The sequence below is a fragment of the Pezoporus flaviventris genome, unplaced genomic scaffold (genome assembly GCF_033815535.1).
Source record: "Pezoporus flaviventris isolate CSIRO_AGI_PZ_B2104156 unplaced genomic scaffold, CSIRO_AGI_Pfla_v1 ptg000799l, whole genome shotgun sequence".
In the NCBI taxonomy this organism is placed as follows: Eukaryota; Metazoa; Chordata; class Aves; order Psittaciformes; family Psittacidae; genus Pezoporus; species Pezoporus flaviventris.
This window is the reverse complement of record NW_026893344.1, coordinates 25,670-48,672: the sequence shown is the minus strand read 5'-3', so window position 1 is coordinate 48,672 and position 23,003 is coordinate 25,670. Positions and strand designations below refer to the sequence as shown.

The 23,003-nt window shown below is 59.6% G+C and overlaps 4 protein-coding genes and 1 long non-coding RNA gene across 5 annotated transcripts; 3 read left to right on the top strand and 2 right to left on the bottom strand.

The window, feature by feature from the left end:
- Window positions 1-1,729: 1,729 nt before the first annotated feature.
- Window positions 1,730-3,453, top strand: ZBTB9 (zinc finger and BTB domain containing 9). The gene is given in 13 exon segments (XM_061444319.1): window positions 1,730-1,807; window positions 1,809-1,956; window positions 1,959-2,176; window positions 2,215-2,410; window positions 2,413-2,447; window positions 2,450-2,574; window positions 2,673-2,865; window positions 2,868-2,970; window positions 2,973-3,026; window positions 3,071-3,127; window positions 3,130-3,150; window positions 3,153-3,380; window positions 3,383-3,453. Coding segments are annotated over 13 exon segments (1,527 nt in total).
- Window positions 3,454-4,441: 988 nt separating this feature from the next.
- Window positions 4,442-7,967, bottom strand: LOC133264380 (coiled-coil alpha-helical rod protein 1-like). Its single transcript, XM_061444326.1, has 9 exons — window positions 7,941-7,967; window positions 7,538-7,571; window positions 7,397-7,448; window positions 7,114-7,321; window positions 6,463-6,540; window positions 5,528-5,665; window positions 5,330-5,440; window positions 4,946-5,031; window positions 4,442-4,565 (listed from the first exon to the last, which is right to left on the bottom strand). The coding sequence occupies exons 2-9, from the start codon at window positions 7,560-7,562 to the stop codon at window positions 4,442-4,444; spliced, it is 822 nt and encodes a 273-aa protein (XP_061300310.1). The 5' UTR covers window positions 7,563-7,571; window positions 7,941-7,967.
- A 1,207-nt stretch (window positions 7,968-9,174) lies between these two features.
- MDC1 (mediator of DNA damage checkpoint 1) lies at window positions 9,175-15,778 on the bottom strand. Its single transcript, XM_061444325.1, has 10 exons — window positions 15,688-15,778; window positions 14,267-15,595; window positions 14,114-14,167; window positions 13,739-13,869; window positions 13,428-13,643; window positions 13,222-13,299; window positions 12,130-12,315; window positions 11,100-11,237; window positions 10,493-10,603; window positions 9,175-9,419 (listed from the first exon to the last, which is right to left on the bottom strand). Exons 1-10 carry the CDS (start codon window positions 15,761-15,763, stop codon window positions 9,198-9,200), a joined length of 2,541 nt encoding a protein of 846 aa, XP_061300309.1. The 5' UTR covers window positions 15,764-15,778; the 3' UTR covers window positions 9,175-9,197.
- Window positions 15,779-16,719: 941 nt separating this feature from the next.
- TUBB (tubulin beta class I) lies at window positions 16,720-22,024 on the top strand. The gene is made up of 4 exons (XM_061444318.1): window positions 16,720-16,911; window positions 19,768-19,876; window positions 20,342-20,452; window positions 20,921-22,024. The coding sequence occupies exons 1-4, from the start codon at window positions 16,855-16,857 to the stop codon at window positions 21,976-21,978; spliced, it is 1,335 nt and encodes a 444-aa protein (XP_061300302.1). The 5' UTR covers window positions 16,720-16,854; the 3' UTR covers window positions 21,979-22,024.
- Window positions 22,025-22,231: 207 nt separating this feature from the next.
- On the top strand, window positions 22,232-22,766 carry LOC133264374 (uncharacterized). The gene is made up of 3 exons (XR_009741640.1): window positions 22,232-22,499; window positions 22,550-22,636; window positions 22,717-22,766. It is a non-coding gene; the product is annotated as an uncharacterized LOC133264374 (long non-coding RNA).
- Window positions 22,767-23,003: the final 237 nt, after the last annotated feature.

The window sequence follows — 23,003 nt, the reverse complement described above, 5'->3', positions numbered from 1 at the left end:
TGGCTAAGGTTAGGGTTAGGGTTAGGGTTAAGGTTAAGGTTAGGGTTAAGGGTAAGGTTAAGGTTAGGGTTAGGGTTAAGGCTAAAGTTTAAGGTTAAGGTTAGGGTTAAGGTTAAGTTTAGGGTTAAGGTTAAGGCTAAGGTTAGGTTAGGGTTAAGGTTAAGGCTAAGGTTTGGGTTAGTGTTAAGGCTAAAGTTTAAGGTTAGGGTTAGGGTTAAGTTTAAGTTTAGGGTTTAGGTTAAGGTTTGGATTAAGGTTAAGGCTAAGTTTAGGGTTTGGGTTAAGGTCAGGGTTAGGGTTAAGGTCAAGGTTAGGGTTAATGTTAAGGGTAGATTAGGGCTAGGGTTAAGGTTAAGGTGAGGGTTAGGGTTAGGGATAAGTTTAGGGTTAGCATTTAAGGTTAAGGTTAGTGTTAAAGTTAGTGTTAGGGTTAAGGATAGGGATAATGTTAGGTTTAGGGTTAAGGGTAGGGTTAAGATTAAGTTTAGCATTACAATTATGGTTAGGGTTATGGTTAGTTTTAGGGCCAGGTTTAAATGCGTTTGGGGTAGGTTTGTGTTCGTTTCTGGTCCTGCCAACGCATCCGGTAGCGCTTTGTTTCGACCGCTCCCCCTAAATCTTGGTCGGGCCGTACCAACCGCAGTGGTTTTGGGGGGGGGTGGGTTTGGTCTTTCCTCCTCCGTCAACATATACGTATTGGGGGTGGGCGGAGCTTCGCTGGTGACGTTACCGTTCGGAGGCGCCCGGGGTGAGCGCGGGACGCGGATGGGGCGAATCGGGGCTTTCGGGTTGGGGGTGAAGGGGGTGTGGGGGATCCCCATGGCTATAGGGGCACATAAGGGTCTATAGGGCCAAATGTGGGGTGATAGGACCCCTCCGGGGCTATAGGGACCTGTCAAGGGGGTATACGGGCACCCTGCGGGCAATAGGGATCTTCAAGGGGCTATAGGGACCTATGAGGGTATAGTGACCCCCCGGGGCTGTGGGGACCCGTCAAGGGACTATTTGAACCCTCGACGCTATTGGCAACACTCAATGTGCCATAGGAACCCTCAAGGTGCTATATGGACCCCTCTAGGTGCTATTGCTGATCCTCAAGTTGCTGTAGGGGCCCATGTAGTGTAATAGGGACCCCCCTGGGTCTATAGCATCCCTCAAGGTGCTATTGGGGACCCCATGGGGCTATTGGGGACCCCCCTGGCATTATAGGTATCCCTCAAGGTGCTACTGGAGGCCCCTCAAGGGGTATTGGGGCCCACATGGGGCTATTAGGGACCCTCAAGGTGCTATTGGGGCCCTCAAGGGCTATAGGGCCCTATGTGGGGTACTAGGGACTCCTCAAGGTGCTATTGGGGACTACCAAGAGGCTATAGGGCCCTATGTCGGGTACTAGGGACCCCTCAAGGTGCTATTGGGGACCACCAAGGGGCTATAGGGGCACATGTGGGTAATAGGGACTGCTCAAGGTGCTACTGGTGATACTCAAGGTGCTATTGGGACTCTCAAGGCGCTATTGTGCCCCTCTAGATGCTATCAGGGACCCCCCTGCCACTATAGGGACCTCTCTAGGTGCTATTGGAGACCCTCAAGGTGCTACTGGAGACCCCAAGGGGCTATCGGGGGCCCCCATGGGGCTATTGGCAATCCTCAAGGGGCAATCAGGCCCCATGGGGCAGCAGTGAACCCCATGGGTGCTGTCGTTCCCCCCCCCCAAGCAGGGCCGTGCCGGATGGGGGGCCGGGTGCAGATCTCCTTCCCGCAGCACGCGGCCTCGCTGCTCGAGTCCCTCAACCTCCTGCGCCTGGAGGGGCAAGTTCTGCGACGTCCACGTCCACGTCGGCGGCCGCGTCTTCCCGGCCCATAAGAGCGTCCTGGCCGCCGCGTCCCCCTTCTTCCATGACAAGCTCCTGCTGCAGGATGGGGCCCGGTTGCTTTTGCCCCCCGCCATCGACCCCGATGCTTCGAAGGGCTCTTGCACCTCATCTACTCCGGGCGGTTGAGTTTGGTGCTGGATGCCCTGCCCGGGCATCTCTTGGTGGCCAGCGGGCTCCAGATGTGGCACGTGGTGGATCAGTGCTCCGAGATCCTTCCGGGAGATGGAGGGGGGACGGGGTGCCGGTGGGGGGCAGCGGCGGCGGCCTCGGCCTCGTCGGCATCCGGTGGTCGTGGGGGGAAGCTGCGGCTTTGTGCGGTACCCATGGTGGAGATGGGACTTCGGCATCGTCCTGGACCAACCGTGGTGGAGATGGGGCTTCATGCATGACCCATGGTGGAGATGGGGCTTCGTGCATGACCCATGGCGGAGATGGGGCTTCGGCATCGTCCTGGACCAACCGTGGTGGAGATGGGGCTTCATGCATGACCCATGGTGGAGATGGATCTTCCTGCCTCACCCACGGTGGAGATGGGGCTTGTGTATCAGCCATGGTGGAGATGGGGCTTCAGCATCGTCCTGGACCAACGTGCTGGAGATGGGGCTTCGTGTGTTGTCCGTGGTAGAGACGGGGCTTCGGCATCGTCCTGGACCACTCATGGTGGAGATGGATCTTCCCGCGTCACCCGTGATGGAGATGGGGCTTCATGTGTCACCCATGTGACGGGGCTTTGGCATCGCCCTGGGCCAGCCGTGCTGGGGATGGGCCTCAATGCGTCACCCATGGTGATGGGGCTTTGGCATCATCCTGGACCAGCCGTGCTGCGGATGGGCCTTCCTCCCCTCCATGGCCCAAGGAGGCGGGCGAGGAGGTCCTCAAGATCTGCGTGCAGGAGGAGGAGGAGGAGGAAGAGGAGGAAGAGGAGGATGAAGACGGCGCCCATCGTGCCGCTGACGCCCTCCAGATCGTGCTGGAGGAAGAGGAGGAGGAGGAGAAGAGGACGGAGCGCCCAGAGACACCCACGACCCCCCTAAAGTCTTCTACATCAAGCAAGAAGCCGGCGAAGCCACCGAGCCTGCATCCGTGCTGAGCCGCATCCTCCGCCGGGCTCGGGTACCACGAACACCGCGCTGGTGACCACCACCACCACCACCACCGCCACCACCGCCACCACCGCCGCCGCCGCCGCCTCCATCTTTCAACCAAGCCCTCTTGGAAGCCCGTGGACCTGCACGGCAACGAGATCCTGGGCCGGCTCCGCCCCTGCACGCGCCGGTGAGCTGGGAGCGGCTCCGGATGGGAAACGCTTCGGTTGCTTGTGCGGGAAGCGCTTTGCCGTCAAGCCCAAGCGGGACCGGCACATCATGCTCACCTTCAGCCCTGCGGCCTTCTCCTGCGGCGCCTGCCATAAGCGTTTCAAGCTCAAGCATCACTTGACGGAGCACATGAAGACCCACGACGGGGCCGGGCGGGCCTGCGAGCGCTGCGGGACCCGTTTCCGCCTGCGAGCGGGCTCGATAAGCACCGGCCGCTGTGCCAGGGGCCGCGTTGGGCAGCGGGCTGCTGGGCTTGCGAGTGAACGGGCAACGGGGCTCGGGCCCTTTAAGGCTCGGGGCTCGGCGGAATCACGGCTTCGCCATCGGCCAATCAGCGCGCGGAGCGGGGAGGGCGGCGGCCAATTGGGGCGCGCGGGGCGGGGGGTAGAGCGGAGCCCGGGTCCTTGTGCCGCCCGCCGCGCCAAGAGGAGGCGGTGATGTCAAACCACGAGCTTTAATTGGGTTAAAAAGAGGCCAAAAAGGGCAAAGCTGTAAAAAAAGAAAGGAAATAAAAAGAGTTTGGGCGTCGGGATGGGGAGAAGCAGGAAGTGACTGGGATAAACTGGCAGGAGGAGGACACACAGGGTCCCACCAGTGCCTTACTGGTCCAGACTGGTGGGACCCCCACTGCAGGGCTGGGGGGGGGACTCACCGGGTCAGGGGGGTCCCCGTTGTCCCCAAGGATGGAGGCACCAGAGCCTGCAGCTGCGTCACCAGGGAGCCCAGCGCAGCTGAGGGGACACGGGGGGGACCCATGGGGGGTCAATGGGGAGACATGGGTGGGGACCCATGAGGGGTCAATGGGAGACATGGGAGGGGGACCCATGGGGGGTCAACGGGGAGACATGGGGGGGGACCCATGAGGGGTCAATGGGGAGACATGGGGGGGGACCCATGAGGGGTCAATGGGGAGACATGGGGGGGGACCCATGAGGGGTCAATGGGGAGACATGGGGGGGACCCATGAGGGGTCAATGGGGAGACATGGGTGGGGACCCATGAGGGGTCAATGGGGAGACATGGGGGGGGACCCATGAGGGGTCAATGGGGAGACATGGGGGGGACCCATGAGGGGTCAATGGGGAGACATGGGGGGGACCCATGAGGGGTCAATGGGGAGACATGGGGGGGACCCATGACGGGTCAATGGGGAGACATGGGGGGGGAATGGGATGGGACCTACCTCTGCTGGGGGGGGGGCCCATCCTGTCCTCATGGGGGGGGGCCTGGAGGCGACACAAGGGGTGACCCCTATCCATACCCTGCAGCACCCGGAGCCTCTGCCCTGCCCGGGCGCAGGCGGGTGCTGAGGGTGTCCATGGTCCTGGTGGCTGCAGCCACCGCGGTCTCGTGCGCTGCCAGCACCCTGGCGAGCCTGGGGACACCACAGGGAATGGGGTATGGGATATGGGGTGTGGGATATGGGGTATGGGGTATGGGATATGGGGTATGGGGTATGGGGTATGGGGTATATGGGATGTGGGGTATGGGGTATATGGGATATGGGGTATATGGGATATGGGATATGGGGTATGGGATATGGGGTATGGGATATGGGGTATGGGGTGTGGGATATGGGGTATGGGATATGGGATATGGGGTATATGGGATGTGGGGTATGGGGTATATGGGATATGGGGTATGGGATATGGGGTGTGGGATATGGGGTATGGGGTGTGGGATATGGGGTATATGGGATATGGGGTATATGGGGTATGGGATATGGGGTCAGCATCACCCCAGTGCCCCCAGTACCTGGCAGCTGCCCGGGCCAGTTCCCCCAGTGCCTCCTCAGCCGCCTCTGCCCGTGCCTGCTGCTGGGTCACCTCCTGCACCAGGCGCTGTGACAAGGGGCACCGTGTTCCTACACGTGTCCCCATAACCCGTATCCCATATACCCCATATCCCATTCCCCATATACCCCATACCCCATATACCCCATACCCTTTATCCCATATACCCCATACCCCATATCCCATATATCCCATACCCCATATACCCCATACCCCTTATCCCATATACCCCATACCCCATATCCCCATATATCCCATATCTCATATACCCCATATCCCATACCCCATACCCCATATACCCCATACCCCACATCCCAATCCCATTCCCATATCCCTATTCCCTCACCTGGTTTTCCTGTCTCTGCTCTTCTCCTCTCTCCATCCTCTCCTTCAGCCTCAGCTCCAACCGCGTCACCCTCCGGGTCCCCGCAGCCACCGCAGCCCCCAGGCTGCCCACCTATGGGTCCCCAGCACCCCACATATGGGTCCTGAGCCCCCCCCCCCTCCATGGGACCCATAGGGGACAGGGGTGCCCAGCACCCACCTGTGCGCTCAGCACCCGCTGCAGCTCCTCCTGCACCCGCAGCTGCACCAGGAGCGCGAAGACCTTCTCCCTCCAGCACCCCAAGAGCAGGCGCAGACGGGGGGGGGCCACGGCCAACGGCACCCCTGGGGGGGGCAGCTGGGGGGCACAGGGGGGCACCCTATAGCACCCAAACCACCCCCCCATTGGCACCCTAGAGCACCCCAAACCCTCCTCCAGGGAAACCCTATAGCACCCAAAACACCCCCCCCCATTGGCACCCTAGAGCACCCAAACCTTCCTCCAGGGAAACCCTATAGCACCCAAACCACCCCCCCATTGGCACCCTAGAGCACCCAAACCCTCCTCCAGGGAAACCCTATAGCACCCAAACCACCCCCCCCATTGGCACCCTAGAGCACCCAAACCCTCCTCCAGGGAAACCCTATAGCACCCAAACCACCCCCCCATTGGCACCCTAGAGCACCCAAACCCTCCTCCAGGGAAACCCTATAGCACCCAAACCACCCCCCCCCCCATTGGCACCCTAGAGCACCCAAACCCTCCTCCAGGGAAACCCTATAGCACCCAAACCCACCCCCCCATTGGCACCCTATAGCATCCAAACCCTCCTCCAGGGGCACCCTATAGCACCCACACCCCCCCCCACTCAGGGGCACCCAATAGCACCCAACCCTCCCCCCCCCCCCATTGGCACCCTATGGCACCCAACCCCCAAGAGAGGCCACCTCTGGCACTCTAACCCCCCCGCAATGGGCACCCTATAACACCCCAAACTCCCCCAAGGGGCACCCTATAGCACCCCAAACTTCCCCCAGGAGCACCCTATACACCCAAACCCCACCTCAAGGGCATCCTATGGCACCCAACCTCCCCCCCCCACCAGGGCCACCCTATAGCACCCCAAGCCCCCCATGTGCCCCCCAAGCCCCTACCTCACGGTTCAGCTCCTTCTCCTGCAGGGCCAGGATGTGACCCATGGCGCTGAGCCGGGCCTGGAGCAGGAACTGGGCCTGGCACTGGGGGGGAATGGGGGACCTCATTGGGACCTCATTGGGACCTCATTGGGACCCCATTGGGACCCCATTGGGACCTCATTGGGACCCCATTGGGACCCCACTGGGACCTCATTGGGACCCCATTAGGACCCCATTGGGACCTCATTGGGACCCCACTGGGACCTCATTGGGACCCCATTGGGACCTCATTGGGACCCCATTGGGACCCCACTGGGACCTCATTGGGACCCCATTAGGACCTCATTGGGACCCCATTGGGACCTCATTGGGACCCCATTGGGACCCCACTGGGACCTCATTGGGACCCCATTAGGACCCCATTGGGACCTCATTGGGACCCCACTGGGACCTCATTGGGACCTCATTGGGACCCCATTAGGACCTCATTGGGACCCCACTGGGACCTCATTGGGACCCCATTGGGACTTCATTGGGACCTCATTGGGACCTCGTTGGGACCCCGTTGGGACCTCATTGGGACCCCATTAGGACCTCATTGGGACCCCATTGGGACCTCATTGGGACCCCATTGGGACCCCATTGGGACCCCATGAGGCCTGTGCTCACCTCCTGGGGCTGCCCTCCAATAGGCTCCGCCCCCTGGTCTTGGCTCCGCCTCCTTTCGGCCTCAAGCTCCGCCTCCAGGGCTTGGCTCCGCTTCCTTTCGGCCTCAAGCTCTGCCCCTAGGGCTTGGCTCCGCCTCCTTTCAGCTTCAAGCTCCGCCTCCAGAGCTTGGCTCCGCCTCCTTTCGGCCTCAAGCTCCGCCTCCAGGGTCCTGCCAAAGGGGAGCCAGGCCCTGGGGGTAACTGGGAGCAATGGGGGTAACTGGGAGCAATGGGGGGGTCCTTACCTGGTGTTGGGCCCGGGGGGGCGGAGCATGAAGTGGGATGGGGGGATGAGACCTGGGGGGGGGGGGAGGTGGAAGGAACCATATCATGGGGGGGGTGTCTGTGGGGGGACCCCCACATTATGAGGGGGGGAAGGGTCTCACCAGTCGCTGATGGCTGCTCGGCCATTGGTGGCACCTAAATCCCAGTAAGGACCAGTAAGAGCCCCAGTAACTCCCAGTACCCCCCAGTGATGCTCCCATTACTCCCATTGCCCCCCATTACCCTCCACTGATGCTCCCATTACCCCCATTGATGCTCCCAGTACCCCCATTGATGCTCCCATTACTCCCATTGCCCCCCATTACTCCCCATTGATGCTTCCATTACTCCCATTACCCCCATTGATGCTCCCATTGCCCCCCATTACCCCCCACTGATGCTCCAATTACCCCCATTGATGCTCCCATTGCCCCCTATTACACCCTCATCGATGCTCCCATTGCTCCCATTGCCCCATTGATGCTCCCATTACCCCCCATTGATGTTCTCATTGCCCCCCATTACTCCCCACTGACGCTCCCATTACCCCCATTGATGCTCCCATTACTCCCATTGCCCCCCATTACTCCCCATTGATGCTTCCATTACTCCCATTACCCCCCATTGATGCTCCCATTGCCCCCCATTACTCCCCATTGATGCTTCCATTACTCCCATTACCCCCATTGATGCTCCCATTGCCCCTCATTACCCCCCATTGATGCTCCCATTGCCCCCCATTACCTCCCCATTGATGCTCCCATTACCCCCCAATTAATGCTCCCATTACCCCCATTGATGCTTTCATTGTCCCCCATTACCCCCCATTGATGCTCCCATTGCCCCCATTGATGCTCCCAGTACCTCCCAGTACCCCAACCGTCGCGCGGTGCACGCCGGGAACGCTCCGCCTCCTCTGCCCGCCCCCCCCCTCCCGCTCCGCCAATCAGCGCGCAGAGCCGAGCCAAGAGCCCGCCCCCCAAGCCCCAGCCGCGGGAAACCGGCAGCCAATGAGAGGCGGCGGTGCGGAGGTCCCGCCTCCTCGCTGGCCAATGGGATGCTGGGAGGGGGATATAGGGAGTGAATGGAGCCCTAAGGGGGTAAATGGGGTCCTGAAAGGATAAATCTGGGTCCTGAAAGGATAAATCTGGGTCCTGAAAGGGTAAATCTGGGCTCCAATGGGGCAAATCTGGGTCCTGAGGGGGTAAATGGGGTCCTGAGGGGGGTAAATTAGGGTCCTGAGGGGGTAAATGGGGTCTTGAAGGGGTAAATCTGGGTCTAGAGGGGGTAAATGGGGTCCTGAAAGGGTAAATATGGGCTCCAAGCGGGATAAATGAGGTCCTGAGGGGGTAAATGGGGTCCTGAGGGGGTAAATGGGGTCTTGAAGGGGTAAATCTGGGTCTAGAGGGGGTAAATGGGGTCCTGAAAGGGTAAATATGGGCTCCGAGGGGGATAAATGAGGTCCTGAGGGGATAAATACAGGTCCTGAGGGGGTAAATGGGGTGCTGCGGGGGTGAATATAGGTCTTGAGGGGGTAAATGGTGTCCTGAGGGGGCAAATGTGGGTCCTGAGTGGGTAAATGGGGCCCTGACAGGGTAAATCTGGGTCCTGAGTGGGTAAATGGGATCCTGACAGGGTAAATCTGGGCTCCAAGGGGTATAAATGGCCTCGCCCCCCCCATATTCCCCCCCCAAGGGGGTTAAATTGGTATCTCCCACCCCATAGAGGGGACACCCCCAATCCCCCCCCCCCCCCAAAATCAGCCTCTTTTGGTGCTGCTCTTTATTGGGGGGGCCCCACCGGGCGCCGCCGGGTCCTGGGGGGGCCCCGGTTGCGTGGGGGGGGGGTCTCGGTGGGGGGGGGCAGGAGGAAGGGCTGGAGCTGCAGGCGCTGCCGCAGGAGCCCCGTGAGCAGCAGCTCCGGGGAGGCCAAGGGCAGGCGGGAGCTCAGCGCCGGGGCCCAGCACCACGCGTCCGCAGGGCAGGACACGACCACGCGCCGGGGCTGGAGGGGGAAATGGGGGTGAGGGGGGGTACAGCAGCCACTGATGGCAATGGGCACCCCTTAAACACAATGGGCACCCCTTAAACACAATGGGGACCCCTTAAACACAATGGGCACCCCTTAAACACAATGGGGACCCCTTAAACACAATGGGCACCCCTTAAACCCAATGGAGACACTCATCACCAATGGGCACCCCTTAAACACAATGGGCACCCCCATACCCAATGGGCACCCCTTAAACCCAATGGAGACACTCATCACCAATGGGCAACCCTTAAACACAATGGGGACCCATTAAACACAATGGGGACCCCCATACCCAATGGGCACCCCTTAAACCCAATGGAGACACTCATCACCAATGGGCAACCCTTAAACACAATGGGGACCCATTAAACACAATGGGGACCCCCATACCCAATGGGCACCCCTTAAACCCAATGGAGACCTCCATCATCAATGGGTACCCCTTAAACCCAATGGAGACCTCCAACATCAATGGGTACCCCTTACACCCAATGGGCACCCCTTAAACCCAGTGGAGACCCCAACATCAATGGGTACTCCTTAAACCCAATGGAGAACTCCATCATCAATGGGCACCCCTTAAACCCAATGGAGCCCCCCAACATCAATGGGCACCCCTTAAACCCAATGGAGACCCCCAACATCAATGGGCACCCCTTAAACCCAATGGAGACCCCAACATCAGTGGGCACCCCTTAAACCCAGTGGAGACCCCTTAGACCCAATGGAGACCCCAACATCAATTGGCACCCCTTAAACCCAATGGACACCCTTGGCACCAAGGGGCACCCCCAACCTCAATGGGCACCCTTAAACCCAATGGGCATCCCTTCAACCCAAGGCAGACCCCAACCTCAGTGGGATCCCCCAATGCCAATGGGGATCCTCCAAGACCCCTGTGACCCCCCCCCCACATCCCCCAGGCCCCCCCCCCCCCAACCCTCATTGGGACCACCCAGATCCCCCCCAAAAGGCTTGGGGGACCCCATTTCATCCCCTCCCTGGTGGCTTTGGGGGCCCCTGCCCCATTGCTGGCCCCTCACCCTATAGGTGCTGGGCATGGTGGGCAGGAAGGTGCCCCCGCTGCAGGTGATGATGTCCTTCATGTGCTCGGGCTCGGGGCGGACGCTGGGGGTGACGTGGATCTCATAGCCCTGAGGGGACAATGGGGGACAATGGGGACAATGGGGGACAAAGGGGACAATGGGGGACAATGGGGACGAGGCCACTTGAGAGGCGACCCCGATGGGACCAAGTCAATGGCGCCCACCATGAGGCCATTGGGTGACGTGTCCAGCATTGAGTCCTCAATGGGGACCCATTGGGGACCACTGGGGACCACTGGAGACCCCCATCATCAGTGGGTGCCCCTTAAACCCAATGGGTAACCCTTAAACCCAATGGAGACCCCCATCATCAGTGGGTACCCCGTAAATCCAATGGGCATCCCTTAAACCCAACGGGCACCCTTTAAACCCAATGGGGATCCCATCATCAGTGGGTAACCCTTAAACCCAATGGGCACCCCCAAACCCAATGGGGACCCCCATCATCAATGGGGACCCCTTAAACCCAATGGGCACCTCTGGATCACTGGGGACATTAGGGACCATTGGGGACCATTAGGACCCATTAGGGACCCATGGGGACCCATTGGGCACACTGGAGCAGGGGGTGGCGGCGGGCGCGCTGCAGGGCCTGGGCCAGGCTGAAGCCGAAGAGCTGCTCCTGCTCTGGGTCCTGCACCAGGAAGGGGCCGGGGGCCAGGATGCGGCCGCTGGTGGCACTCTGGGGACAACGGGGACGAGGCGGTGGCACCGTAGGGGCCCCCAGGGACACCCCGTCCCCACTGAATGCAAGGATCCCATCCCATGGCCCCAAGGTCTTCCCAGAGGTCCAAGGTCTTCCCATTGTCCCCAGTGGCCACCATGTCCCCAAGGTCTTCCCATTGTCCCCAATGGCCACCATGTCCCCAAGGTCTTCCCATTGTCCCCAATGGCCACCATGTCCCCAAGGTCTTCCCATTGTCCCCAAGGGCCCCCATGTCCCCAAGGTCTTCCCATTGTCCCCAATGGCCACCATGACCCCAAGGTCTTCCCATTGTCCCCAATGGCCACCATGACCCCAAGGTCTTCCCATTGTCCCCAAGGGCCCCCATGTCCCCAAGGTCTTCCCATTGTCCCCAATGGCCACCATGACCCCAAGGTCTTCCCGTTGTCCCCAAGGGCCACCATGACCCCAAGGTCTTCCCATTGTCCCCAAGGGCCACCATGACCCCAAGGTCTTCCCATTGTCCCCAAGGGCCCCCATGTCCCCAAGGTCTTCCCATTGTCCCCAATGGCCACCATGACCCCAAGGTCTTCCCATTGTCTCCAAGGGCCCCCATGTCCCCAAGGTCTTCCCATTGTCCCCAAGGGCCCCCATGACCCCAAGGTCTTCCCATTGTCCCCAAGGGCCCCCATGACCCCAAGCTCGTCCCATTGTCCCCAAGGGCCCCCATGTCCCCAAGGTCTTCCCATTGTCCCCAAGGAACCCCATGTCCCCAGGGTCCCCCATTGTCCCCAGTGGCCACCAAGTCCCCCATGTCCTCAAGGTCCCCCATTGTCCCCAATGGCCACCACGTCCCCAATGCCCCCCATGTCCCCCCATGCCCCCAGGTGCCCCCTGACCCCCATAGGACCTTATGGATCCACTCGGGGGTGACGATGGGGACGCCGCGCGCCACCGCGCACAGGAACTTGAGGGTGCGCCGGATGCGGTCGGTGACCAGGTGGGTGCAGTCGAACACCGAGGTGGCCACCGACCCCCCCAGGGAGCCCAGGGCCGCCTCCATGGCCTCTGAGGCCACCAGGCCGGTGAAGAGAACCTGGGGACACAATGGGGACACAATGGGGATACAATGGGGACACAATGGGGATATGATGGGGATATGATGGGGATACAATGGGGATACAATGGGGATATGATGGGGATACAATGGGGATACAATGGGGATACAATGGGGATACAATGGGGTAACAATGGGGACAAAATGGAGATACAATGGGGACAAAATGGGGAAACAATGGGGACAAAATGGGGACACAATGGGGATACAATGGGGACACAATGGGGATACAATGGGGACACAAGGGGGACACAATGGGGATACAATGGGGATACAATGGGGACACAATGGGGATATGATGGGGATACAATGGGGATATGATGTGGATACAATGGGGATACAATGGGGACACAATGGGGATACAATGGGGTAACAATGGGGACAAAATGGAGATACAATGGGGACAAAATGGGGACAAAATGGGGAAACAATGGGGACAAAATGGGGACACAATGGGGACACAATGGGGATACAATGGGGACACAACAGGAAGACAATGGGACTGCCGTGGGGTGATAATGGGGACACAATGGGAACAAGATGGGGTCACAATGGGGACACAATGGGGCTGCCATAGGGTGATAATGAGGACACAATGGGGACACAATGGGAACAAGATGGGGTCACAATGGGGACACAATGGGACTGCCATAGGGTGATAATGAGGACACAATGGGGACACAATGGGACTGCCATGGGGTGACACTTGGGACACAATGGGGACAAGATGGGGTCACAATGGGGCTGCCATAGGGTGATAATGAGGACACAATGGGGACACAATGGGACTGCCACGGGGTGACAGTGGGGACACAATGAGGTCACAATGGGGACACAATGGGGACCCCCCAAAGGTCCTGACCCCCCTTCCCCATCCCATAATACCTTTGGGGGGGAGGAGCCAAGGCTGCGCCGGGGGCGGAGCTGTGGTGCCTCCACCTCTATGGCCTCCTCCTTTTTCTCCTGGGGAGGTGGAGCCATTGCATTAGGCCCCGCCTCCACTCTGCTGTCCACCAATCAGCAATGCCCGCACCACACACTAGCCCCACCCACCACCCTTTAGCCCCCCCCCCCCATCAGGCCCCACCCACCTGCGCTCTCCTCCGTGATTGGCCAGTCCCTGCCCGCCGGGGGCGTGGCTTGGCCGGTGGGGGGCGTGGCTCCTCAAGGGGGCGCGCCAAGAGGCGGGGGCTGCGCCGCAAGGAGGCGGGGCCAAGGGGAGCCCCGCCCACCACCTCCTCCGAGGCCACGCCCCCTTTCGCTCCACCCACTCGGCTCCTGGCCAGGCGCTGGCTGCGCCGGGGGCCCTATGGGGTGGGGGGTGTCAGTGACATCATAATGCGGGGATTGTGACGTCACAATGCGGAGGGGCGGAGCTTACGCAAAGCCCCTCCGCACTCACCTCCTCCTTGGTCCCTTCCTTTGGGGGGGCCTGGGGGGGGGTTGGGGGGGGCTCTTCCTCCTCTTCCTCCTCCTCTTGGGGGCGGCAGAAGAGCTGAGTGGGCTCCTCGGGGTCCCAACCTTGGGGTGAACCTGGGGGGGGACATTTGGGGGTGAACCAGGGATCTATGGGGGCACCCAGACCCATTGGGGGTACCCCGAGAGTGTGGGGGAACACACAGGTATAGGGGGGGACACCCAAGTATGGGGGGGTCACATTGGAGAGGACCCAAGTATCTGGTGATGGAGACCCCCACGGGACCATGGGGGACCCCCACATGTGCAGAGGGACCCCATAGGACAGGGGGGTACCCCCCTATGGGTCCAGGGCACCCACCTTGGTCTGCTGGAGGCAGGAAGCTCTGGGTGGGCTCCAGGAAGAGGTCAACATCTGGATGGGGTAGAGGAAGAAGAGACCATGAGGGGGGACCCCAACATCTGGGAGGGACCCCATAAAGGAGGGGCAGAGGGGTGGCCCCCCCCCACTTACCATCGCTGTCGCTCTCTGTCCCATCAGCACCATCGGTGACACCGGAACACGAGTCCAGATGTGGGGATTTGGGGGTGGAAGCGTCCATTGGCACAGCTGGAACCATCGTCGGGCTATTGCCACCGTGTCCCTCGGCCCCAACATCTGGATTCGGTGCCACCAGGTGGGGATCTGGGGGTGCCACATCTGGATTTGGGGTCACCACATCTGGATTCGGGGACCTGACATCTGGATTTGGGGCCCTCGCATCTGCAACGGGGGCCTTCACATCTGGATTATGGCTTGCCACATCTGGACTTGGGGCTGCCACATCTGGGTTTACGTCACTGTGGCTCGGGATCACCCCTTTGCTGCTCCTGGGTTTTGGGGCCCTTTTCCAGCTGTTTGGGGCTGTCTCGGCGCCGCTGCCCGCCACATCTGGATGGGGGAAGGCCTGGAACCGGACGCGGCTCCGGAGCTGCCGAACATCTGGCGTTGGAGCCACCTCCCCCCCGTCGCTACTGGCGGGGGAAACAGCTGGATCGGGGGGCACGGTCCCAACATCTGGCTTCACCATGGCCCCAACATCTGGAATCGGGCTCTCCAGCACCACCGCTGGGGGCTTCCAGGGGGGGAGGAAGCACTGAGTCAGGTCCTCATCTTCCCCATCAGTGTCAGTGTCCACCCCTTGGGGCCCCCCAACATCTGGCTTGGGCGTCTCCGTCACCAGGACGTGCTCCTTGTGGCACATCTGGATTTTAGCAGAGCCAACATCTGGGCTGCCCCCGTCCTCCTCCACATCTGTATCGCTCTCCACCAAGAGCCCCTGGAGCCTTGGCCCTAGCAGAGGGGGGGTCTCTGGCGCCACATCTGGATCGGAGGTGCCCCCCTCCACATCTGTATCGCTGTCGCCAGCAGCAGCCCCAGCAGGGGGCTCGGCCTTCACAGCTGGGTCTCTGGGGGGGCCAACATCTGGATGGCCCCCCTCCTCCTCCTCCACATCTGTATCACTGTCCAACACCAGCAGCTGGTACCCAGGGCCGTGGGGTGCCCCCTCCACATCTGCATCGTGGCCATTGGAAGGGGCTGCAACATCTGGATGGGGCTCCTCGCCCTCCACGTCTGTGTCGCTGTCCACCACCAGCAGCCAGCCTCCGTTATCGGGCCCCTCAACATCTGGATCCGGGGAGCTGGCGGCCCCCAGGCGCTGCCTTTTGGGGCCTCCCACATCTGGATCCGGGCTGGGGGGGGGCTCGGCCGCCGGGCGCCCCCCCCCAGGGCTCCGGCAGCGCTTCCGGATGCTCCAAACATCTGGGCGCACATCTGGGTCTGCTGCTGCTGGTCCCTGCCCTAGGGAGGCCGCAGCTACTTGGGGGGGGGGCCTTTAGGGCACCCCAATACTTGAATGGGGGGGGACGACACGGGGGGGGTTCAGGACCTACCGGTGACCCCCACGGTGCTGAGGCTTTGGTGGTGCTTTCGGTGCATGGTCTGGGGGAGCAACAACAACTGCCCCATAGAAACAATTGCCCCCCCTCCTGCCCCCAGTCACCCCCAATCCACACCCCCCCAACCCCCCCGTGGCTAAAGGACCCCTCCAAATACCCCCTTGGCTTCTAAATGCCCCAGGGACCCCCCCCCAACAGCCCCATATGACCCCCAACTGCCCCTCCACCCCCCTCTCAACTGCCCCATAGGACCCCAATCGGCCCCATATGACCCAAAACTAACCCATATGACCCTAAACTGCCCCTCCACCCCCCCTCTCAACTGCCCCATAGGACCCAAAACTAACCCATATGACCCTAAACTGCCCCATATGACCCCAATCTGCCCCACTTGACCCCCGACTGCCCCAGGGACACCCCAAATTACCCCATATGATCCTCAACTGCCCCTTGACCCCCCCCAACTGCCCCTTATGACCCCAATCTGCTCCTTATGACCCCCAACTGCCCCATATGACCCCAATTTGCCCCATATGACCCCCAACTGCCCCAGGGACGCCCCCAACTGCCCCACAAGGCCGCAAACTACCCCTCCACCCCCCCTAAACTGCCTCCTATGACCCCAATCTGCCCCCTATGACCCCAAACTGCCCCAAGGACCCCCCCAAACTGCCCCCTATGGCCCCAATCTGCCCCCTATGACCCCCAAGTGCCCCATGGGCTCCCCCCAACCGCCCCGGCACCCCCCAGCCCTCCTCAATGGCCGCCATCGCTCACCCCTCCCGCGCCATCGGAGCCCAAGCCCCGCCTCCCCCACCCCATTGGCCAGCCCTTTCTCGCTTCACCGCCCATCGGCCACCCCATTGGCTGCCGCGCACGTCCGTAAAGAGAGGCGGAGGGCGGTCCTCCGATGGGAGGGGGCGGTGCTAAGAGACGCAGTCCAATGGGAGCGCGGCGGGAGGGCGGTGCTGGCCAATGGGAGAGCGGGGCCGGGCGGCACCGCCTTGTCTATATGAGGCGCCGCGGGGCCGCCGGAGCCGCCATTGCTGCCGCCGCCGCTGCGCTCGACGCTCGGGTCTTAAAGGGGCCGCTGCACCGACAAGCTCCGTCCGCGACCGGGTGGGCCCCACCGCTCCGGTACCTTCACCGCGCACCGCCACCATGAGGGAGATCGTCCACATCCAAGCGGGACAATGCGGCAACCAGATCGGGGCCAAGGTGAAGGGCGGGCGGGCTGCGGCGGGGCGGAGGGGTGGGCCCCCCCCTTCATCCCTCCCACTGTGGCGTGGCCCCTTTAAGAAGCCCCTCCCCTCGCCCAGACAAAGGCGGACCCGAATCGGGGCGATTTTAGCCCAAAACCGGCGCCTTTCCCGCCGGGTCAGCGGAAAAGAGCGGGTTTTGCCCCAAAAGCGAAGCGGTTCGGCCCCAAAATGGAGGTTTTTGGCCTCAAAACGTGCCTCCCCCCCTTATCACGCGGCTCAAAATGGCGGTTTCCCGCCGCGCCTCGGGAGCGCGCCCGAAAGCGGCTTTTAAGCCTCAAAAAGCGCCGGTTTTGCCCCAAAACCCCTCTTTTTTACCCCAAAACCGCTGCCTTTTCCTCCCTAAAACGCCGTTTCAAGGTATTCTTCCCCCAAAATGTCAGTTTCTGGCACGGTTCGCCAATTTTCAGCCCTCAAAGGGGCGGTAATGCCCCAAAATGGCGGGGTTTAGCCCCAAAACGGGAGTTTTCCCACACGGGCGGTGCTTTAAAATCCCAAAGTGCGCTGGTTTTGCCCCAAAACCGCATCAATCCGCCCTTTCGCTTCATTTCCTACTCCTTTTTTTTCCTTAACGAAGCCGTTTTCCGCCCTTTCCAAAGGGATTTTGACCAAAATCAGGCGTTTTCGGCGTTAAAATGAGGGTTTATACCCCCAAAATGAAGTTTTGCCCCCAAAACCTGGGCGTGGCGCCCACAGCAACCAAAAAAGGGGGTTTTCTACCCAAACCCAAGTAGATCTAAGCCAAAAATGAAGCTTTGCATCCCCAAATAGGGGCGTGCCGGCCCTCAGGGGGCTCTTTTAGCTCCAATATGGGCTTTTTTCGCCCCAAAACCGCGATTCTTTTGTCCCAAAATGGCGATTTTCTTGAACAGCCTTAAAATACGGGGTGGGTTGGTAACAGATGGAAGCTTTTTAGCCCCTAAATCGAGGGTTTTAGCCTTAAAATGAGAGTTTTCAGTGCCCAATAGAGGCTTTGCAACTACGGAGGAAGCTTTGTTCTCTATGAGGAGATGTTGAGCCCTAAAATCCGCATTTTTGCCCCCAAAAAGGAGATTCTGTCCTTGAAATGAAGCTTTTTTTTGCCCAAAATTATGGGTTTAAGCCCCAAAATGGGGGTTTTTTAGCGCTAAAAGAAGTCTTTTTGCCCCCCAAAGCGTCAAAATGGAGCTTTTCCCCCCGCCCAGGAAGAGCTTTGTTCTCTGGATCTTCCCATCCCCCAAAAAGGGCATTTTTTGCCCCAAAAGGGCCTTTTGAGCAGCAAACCGCAGCTTTTCGGCCCCAAAATGGGTTTATTTCAGCCCCAAAAGGGGGTTTTCCTGCTAAAAGCCGGGCGATCCCACCCCAAAATGGAGGAATCCGGCCCCAAAATGGAGGGCTGCGGCTGAAGAATCGCATCTTTGTGCTCCCAGAAGCAGCTTTTCTGCCCCAAATTTAGCCGTTTTGCTCCAAAATTAACACTTTTTTACTGTTAAACTTGTTTTTTGATGCAAAATGATGCTTTGAGCCCCAAAACTAGTGATTTGGGCCCCGAAACGGGCTCTTTTCCACGCCGGAATGGTTTTAGTGCTGCTTCACAGTGGGGGTTTTCCCCATTTAATGTAGTTTTTAGCCCCAAAACGGGTGGTTTTTGACTCAAAATGAACCTTTCCCTTCGAAAGTGATGGGGTTTGACCTAAAATCCACGTTTTCAGCCCCAAAACAGCACCTTTGTGTCTCCAAAGCAGCTTTGCCACCCCCCCAATGGAGGCTTTCGGCCGCAGAACACGATCTTTGTTCCACAAAACGTCTCAAATGAGCGCTTTGGACCCCAAATTTCTGCCCAGAAATGGGGTTTCCAACCCCCAAAAAAGTCATTTTTAGCCCCAAAATCTCTTCTTCCAACCCCAGAATTCCTGTTTTTTCCTGTTTTCAGCTCAGAAAGGAAACCTTTTTGTTCTCAAACTGCATTTTATAGCCTTAAAACGGCATTTTCCCCACAAAAATTAGTTTTTTTTCTTACCCAAATAGACTTTTTTGTCCCAATGTGACCATTTGAGTCACAAAATTCCCCTTTTCCACCCCAAAACACCGTTTTCAACCAAAAAGAACCACTTTAACCTTCCTCAACCCCCGTAAACACACATTTTCAGTCTCCAAAACGATGCTTTTTAACCCAAATCGCCTTTTTAAACCCATTTCTTCACCGTCAGCCCCAAAATTGGGGGGTTTGGACCCATTTTCACCTTTAGGGCGTGGCTCTGCCCCCCCCCCCCCATGACCTTGAATGGGGGGGTTGGGGTTCCACTGCCTCCCAAGGGGCACATTTTGGGGCCAAACCCCTCAATTTTGGCACTTTCCCGTTCACGAGGGGTGGATTTGGGGACAGAAAAGGGTAAAATTGGGCTAAAAAGTGGCTTTTTTGGGGGTGCCGCCATTCAAACCCTGCTTCCGCTTCCCGCCCGCCCGTTACTTTGGCCAAGCCCTCCCTGCATCCACCGAGGCCACGCCCCCTCGGAGGGCTCCGCCCCCCCAATTGGTCGGCCTTTTTGTCACGCCCACGCGACCAAGCCACGCCCCTTTTCTACTCTCCCACCCCTTCGTCTGGCTCCTCCAATCAGCTTCCACAGCTCGACCCCTCCCAGCCAATGGGGCTTCTCCTACCCGTTAAACTCCACCCCCTTTTAAATCACAGCCCTCTCCATTCATCCCCAGCCCCTATGGGAGCAAGGCGAGGGGCGGAACCTTCTTGGTTCCTCTCCTCTCATTGGAGGGGAAAGGAAAGGGGGCGGGGCCTCATTGACACCCCCTTCCCCTTTCTTTCCCCCTCCCCAATCAGTTTTGGGAGGTGATCAGCGATGAACACGGCATCGACCCCACCGGCACCTACCATGGAGACAGTGACCTCCAGCTTGACCGCATCAGTGTCTACTACAATGAGGCCACCGGTAGGATGACCCCATCACCACCATGTCCCCATCACCACCACGTCCCCATCACCACCATGTCCCCACCATCATATCCCCATCACCACCATGATCTCATCACCACCGTGACCCCATTGTCACCATGTCCCCACCACCGCTGTGTCCCCACCATATCTCCACCACCACATCCCCATTACCATCACATCCCCATCATGGTGTCCCCATCACCACCACGTCCCCATTACCGTGTCCCCATCACCACCGTGTCCCCCTTACCACCACATCCCCATCACCGTGTCTCCACCATCATATCCCCATCACCACCATGTTCCCACCATCATGTCCCCATCACTGTGTCCCCATCACCACCGTGTCCCCACTATCATATCCCCATCACCACCATATCCCCATCACCATGTCCCCACCATCATATGCCCATCACCACCCCATCCCCACCCCACCTTGGTGACACGGTGCTGTCCCCAGGGGGGAAGTATGTGCCGAGGGCCATCATGGTGGACCTGGAGCCTGGGACTATGGACTCGGTGCGCTCAGGACCCTTTGGACAGATCTTTAGGCCGGACAACTTTGTTTTTGGTGAGTCCCCACCTTGGCCATTGCCTTCATTGGGTGGCCGTCGCCATGGGGTTGGGTGGTGGGCCCCCACTGCAGTGGTTCCTCATTCACACATCCCTCCTTAATGCCCTTCAAGTGCTTGGCACAACGGGGCAGGAGGTCCCTGTTGTCCCCTTCTTGGTGGCCATGGTCTCTTGTGGTGCCCCCCAGTTGGGTTTTGGGGTCCCCGTAGGAGTTGTGGGGCCCCACATTAGGTTAATGAGGCTTGCGTAGGACGTGGGTGCCCCTGAGGTACCCAAGGGGGGTCCTCAAGGCGGTTGATGGAGACCCCAAGGATGGGCTCAGGGTCTCTATAGAGGGGGTCAAGGTTGGCTTTGAAGGCCCCCAGCAATGGGATGGGGGCTCCCAAGGTCCTCAAATGGGGCTGGGGGTGTTGGGAGGAGGATGATGGTGACCCCCCCATGTGTGTCGTTCCCCCCCCCCCCCAAGGTCAGAGCGGTGCCGGCAACAACTGGGCCAAAGGCCACTACACGGAAGGGGCCGAGCTGGTGGATTCGGTGCTGGACGTGGTGCGGAAGGAAGCGGAGAGCTGCGATTGCCTCCAGGGCTTCCAACTGACCCATTCCTTGGGGGGGGGCACGGGCTCCGGCATGGGCACCCTCTTGATCTCCAAGATCCGCGAGGAATATCCCGACCGCATCATGAACACCTTCAGCGTGGTGCCCTCGCCCAAGGTGTCCGACACGGTGGTGGAGCCCTACAACGCCACCTTGTCGGTGCATCAGCTGGTGGAGAACACGGATGAGACCTACTGCATCGACAACGAAGCCCTCTACGACATCTGCTTCCGCACCCTCAAGTTGACCACGCCGACCTACGGCGACCTCAACCACCTCGTCTCGGCCACCATGAGCGGGGTCACCACTTGCTTACGCTTCCCCGGGCAGCTCAACGCCGACCTCCGCAAGTTGGCCGTCAACATGGTGCCGTTCCCTCGGCTCCACTTCTTCATGCCGGGCTTCGCTCCGTTGACGTCCCGAGGGAGCCAACAGTACCGGGCCTTGACGGTCCCGGAGCTCACCCAACAGGTCTTCGACGCCAAGAACATGATGGCCGCGTGCGACCCGCGCCACGGGCGGTACTTGACGGTGGCGGCCGTGTTCCGGGGCCGCATGTCCATGAAGGAGGTGGACGAGCAGATGTTGAACGTGCAGAACAAGAACAGCTCCTACTTCGTGGAGTGGATCCCCAACAACGTGAAGACGGCCGTGTGCGACATCCCCCCCCGCGGCCTCAAGATGGCCGTCACCTTCATCGGCAACAGCACGGCCATCCAAGAGCTCTTCAAGAGGATCTCGGAGCAGTTCACGGCCATGTTCCGCCGCAAAGCCTTCCTCCATTGGTACACGGGCGAGGGCATGGACGAGATGGAGTTCACCGAGGCCGAGAGCAACATGAACGACCTGGTCTCCGAGTACCAACAGTACCAAGACGCCACCGCCGAGGAAGAGGAGGACTTCGGCGAAGAGGCCGAAGAAGAAGCTTGAAGGGATGGAGGTGGCTTGGCCATGGATGGAGAAACCCCCCCCCCTCCCCTCCCAATGTCCTTGGAGAGCCTTCATCATCCTCTTGTCCTCCATCGTCATCCTCAGAGCCCCCCTACCCCGGCCTTGGTGGCATCGGTGTCGTGTCGTCCCCCCCTGCGCTGCACTGGTGTCACCGGGGAGCGTTTGGTCTTTGTTGTGCGTCCCCCACTCATCCTGCTCTTTGGAATGGTCCTGGTCTTCATCTTGCTCCTCCTCCTCCTCCTCGGGGAGCTGGGGTCCGGCAGGAGAAAGCTCTTCGATATTGGAGAGGCTTTGTCCTTCATCGTGGTCAATGGAGAGTCCTTGTCCGTCATGGTCAATGGAGAGCCCTTGTTCTTCATCATGGTCAATGGAGAGCCTTCATGTTTTATCATGGTCAATGAAGAGTCCTCGTCCATCATCATTGCCACTGGAGAGTCCTTGTCCTTCATGCTGGTCACCAGAGATACCCAACTCTTCCTCATGGTCAATGAAGAGCCCTTGTCCATTATGGTCAATGGAGAGCCCTTGTCCTTCATCGTGGTCACCAAAGAGCCTTCATCATCATCAAGGAAGAGCCGTCATCCTTCATGGTCAATGAAGAGCCTTCCTCCTTCATCACGGTCAATGAAGAGCCCTTGTCCATCATGGTAAATGAAGAGTCCTTGTCCTTTATCGTGGTCACCAGAGATACCCAGCTCTTCATCACGGTCGCCAAAGAGCCTTCATCATCATCAAGGAAGAGCCCTTGTCCTTCATCATGGTCAATGGAAGAACCCTTGTCCATCATGGTCCTCAAAGAGCCTTCATCATCGTCAAGGAGCAGCCCTTGTCCATCATGGTCAATGGAAGAGCCCTCATCCTTCACCACGGTCAATGGAAGAACCCTTGTCCACCACCATCATCATCACCACCACAGAGTCCCAGCACCCTCATGGGCACTGAGGAGCCTCCACTTGATCCCCATCACCAGAGGCCACCACGTCCCCACCGTCGGGGGGGTGACA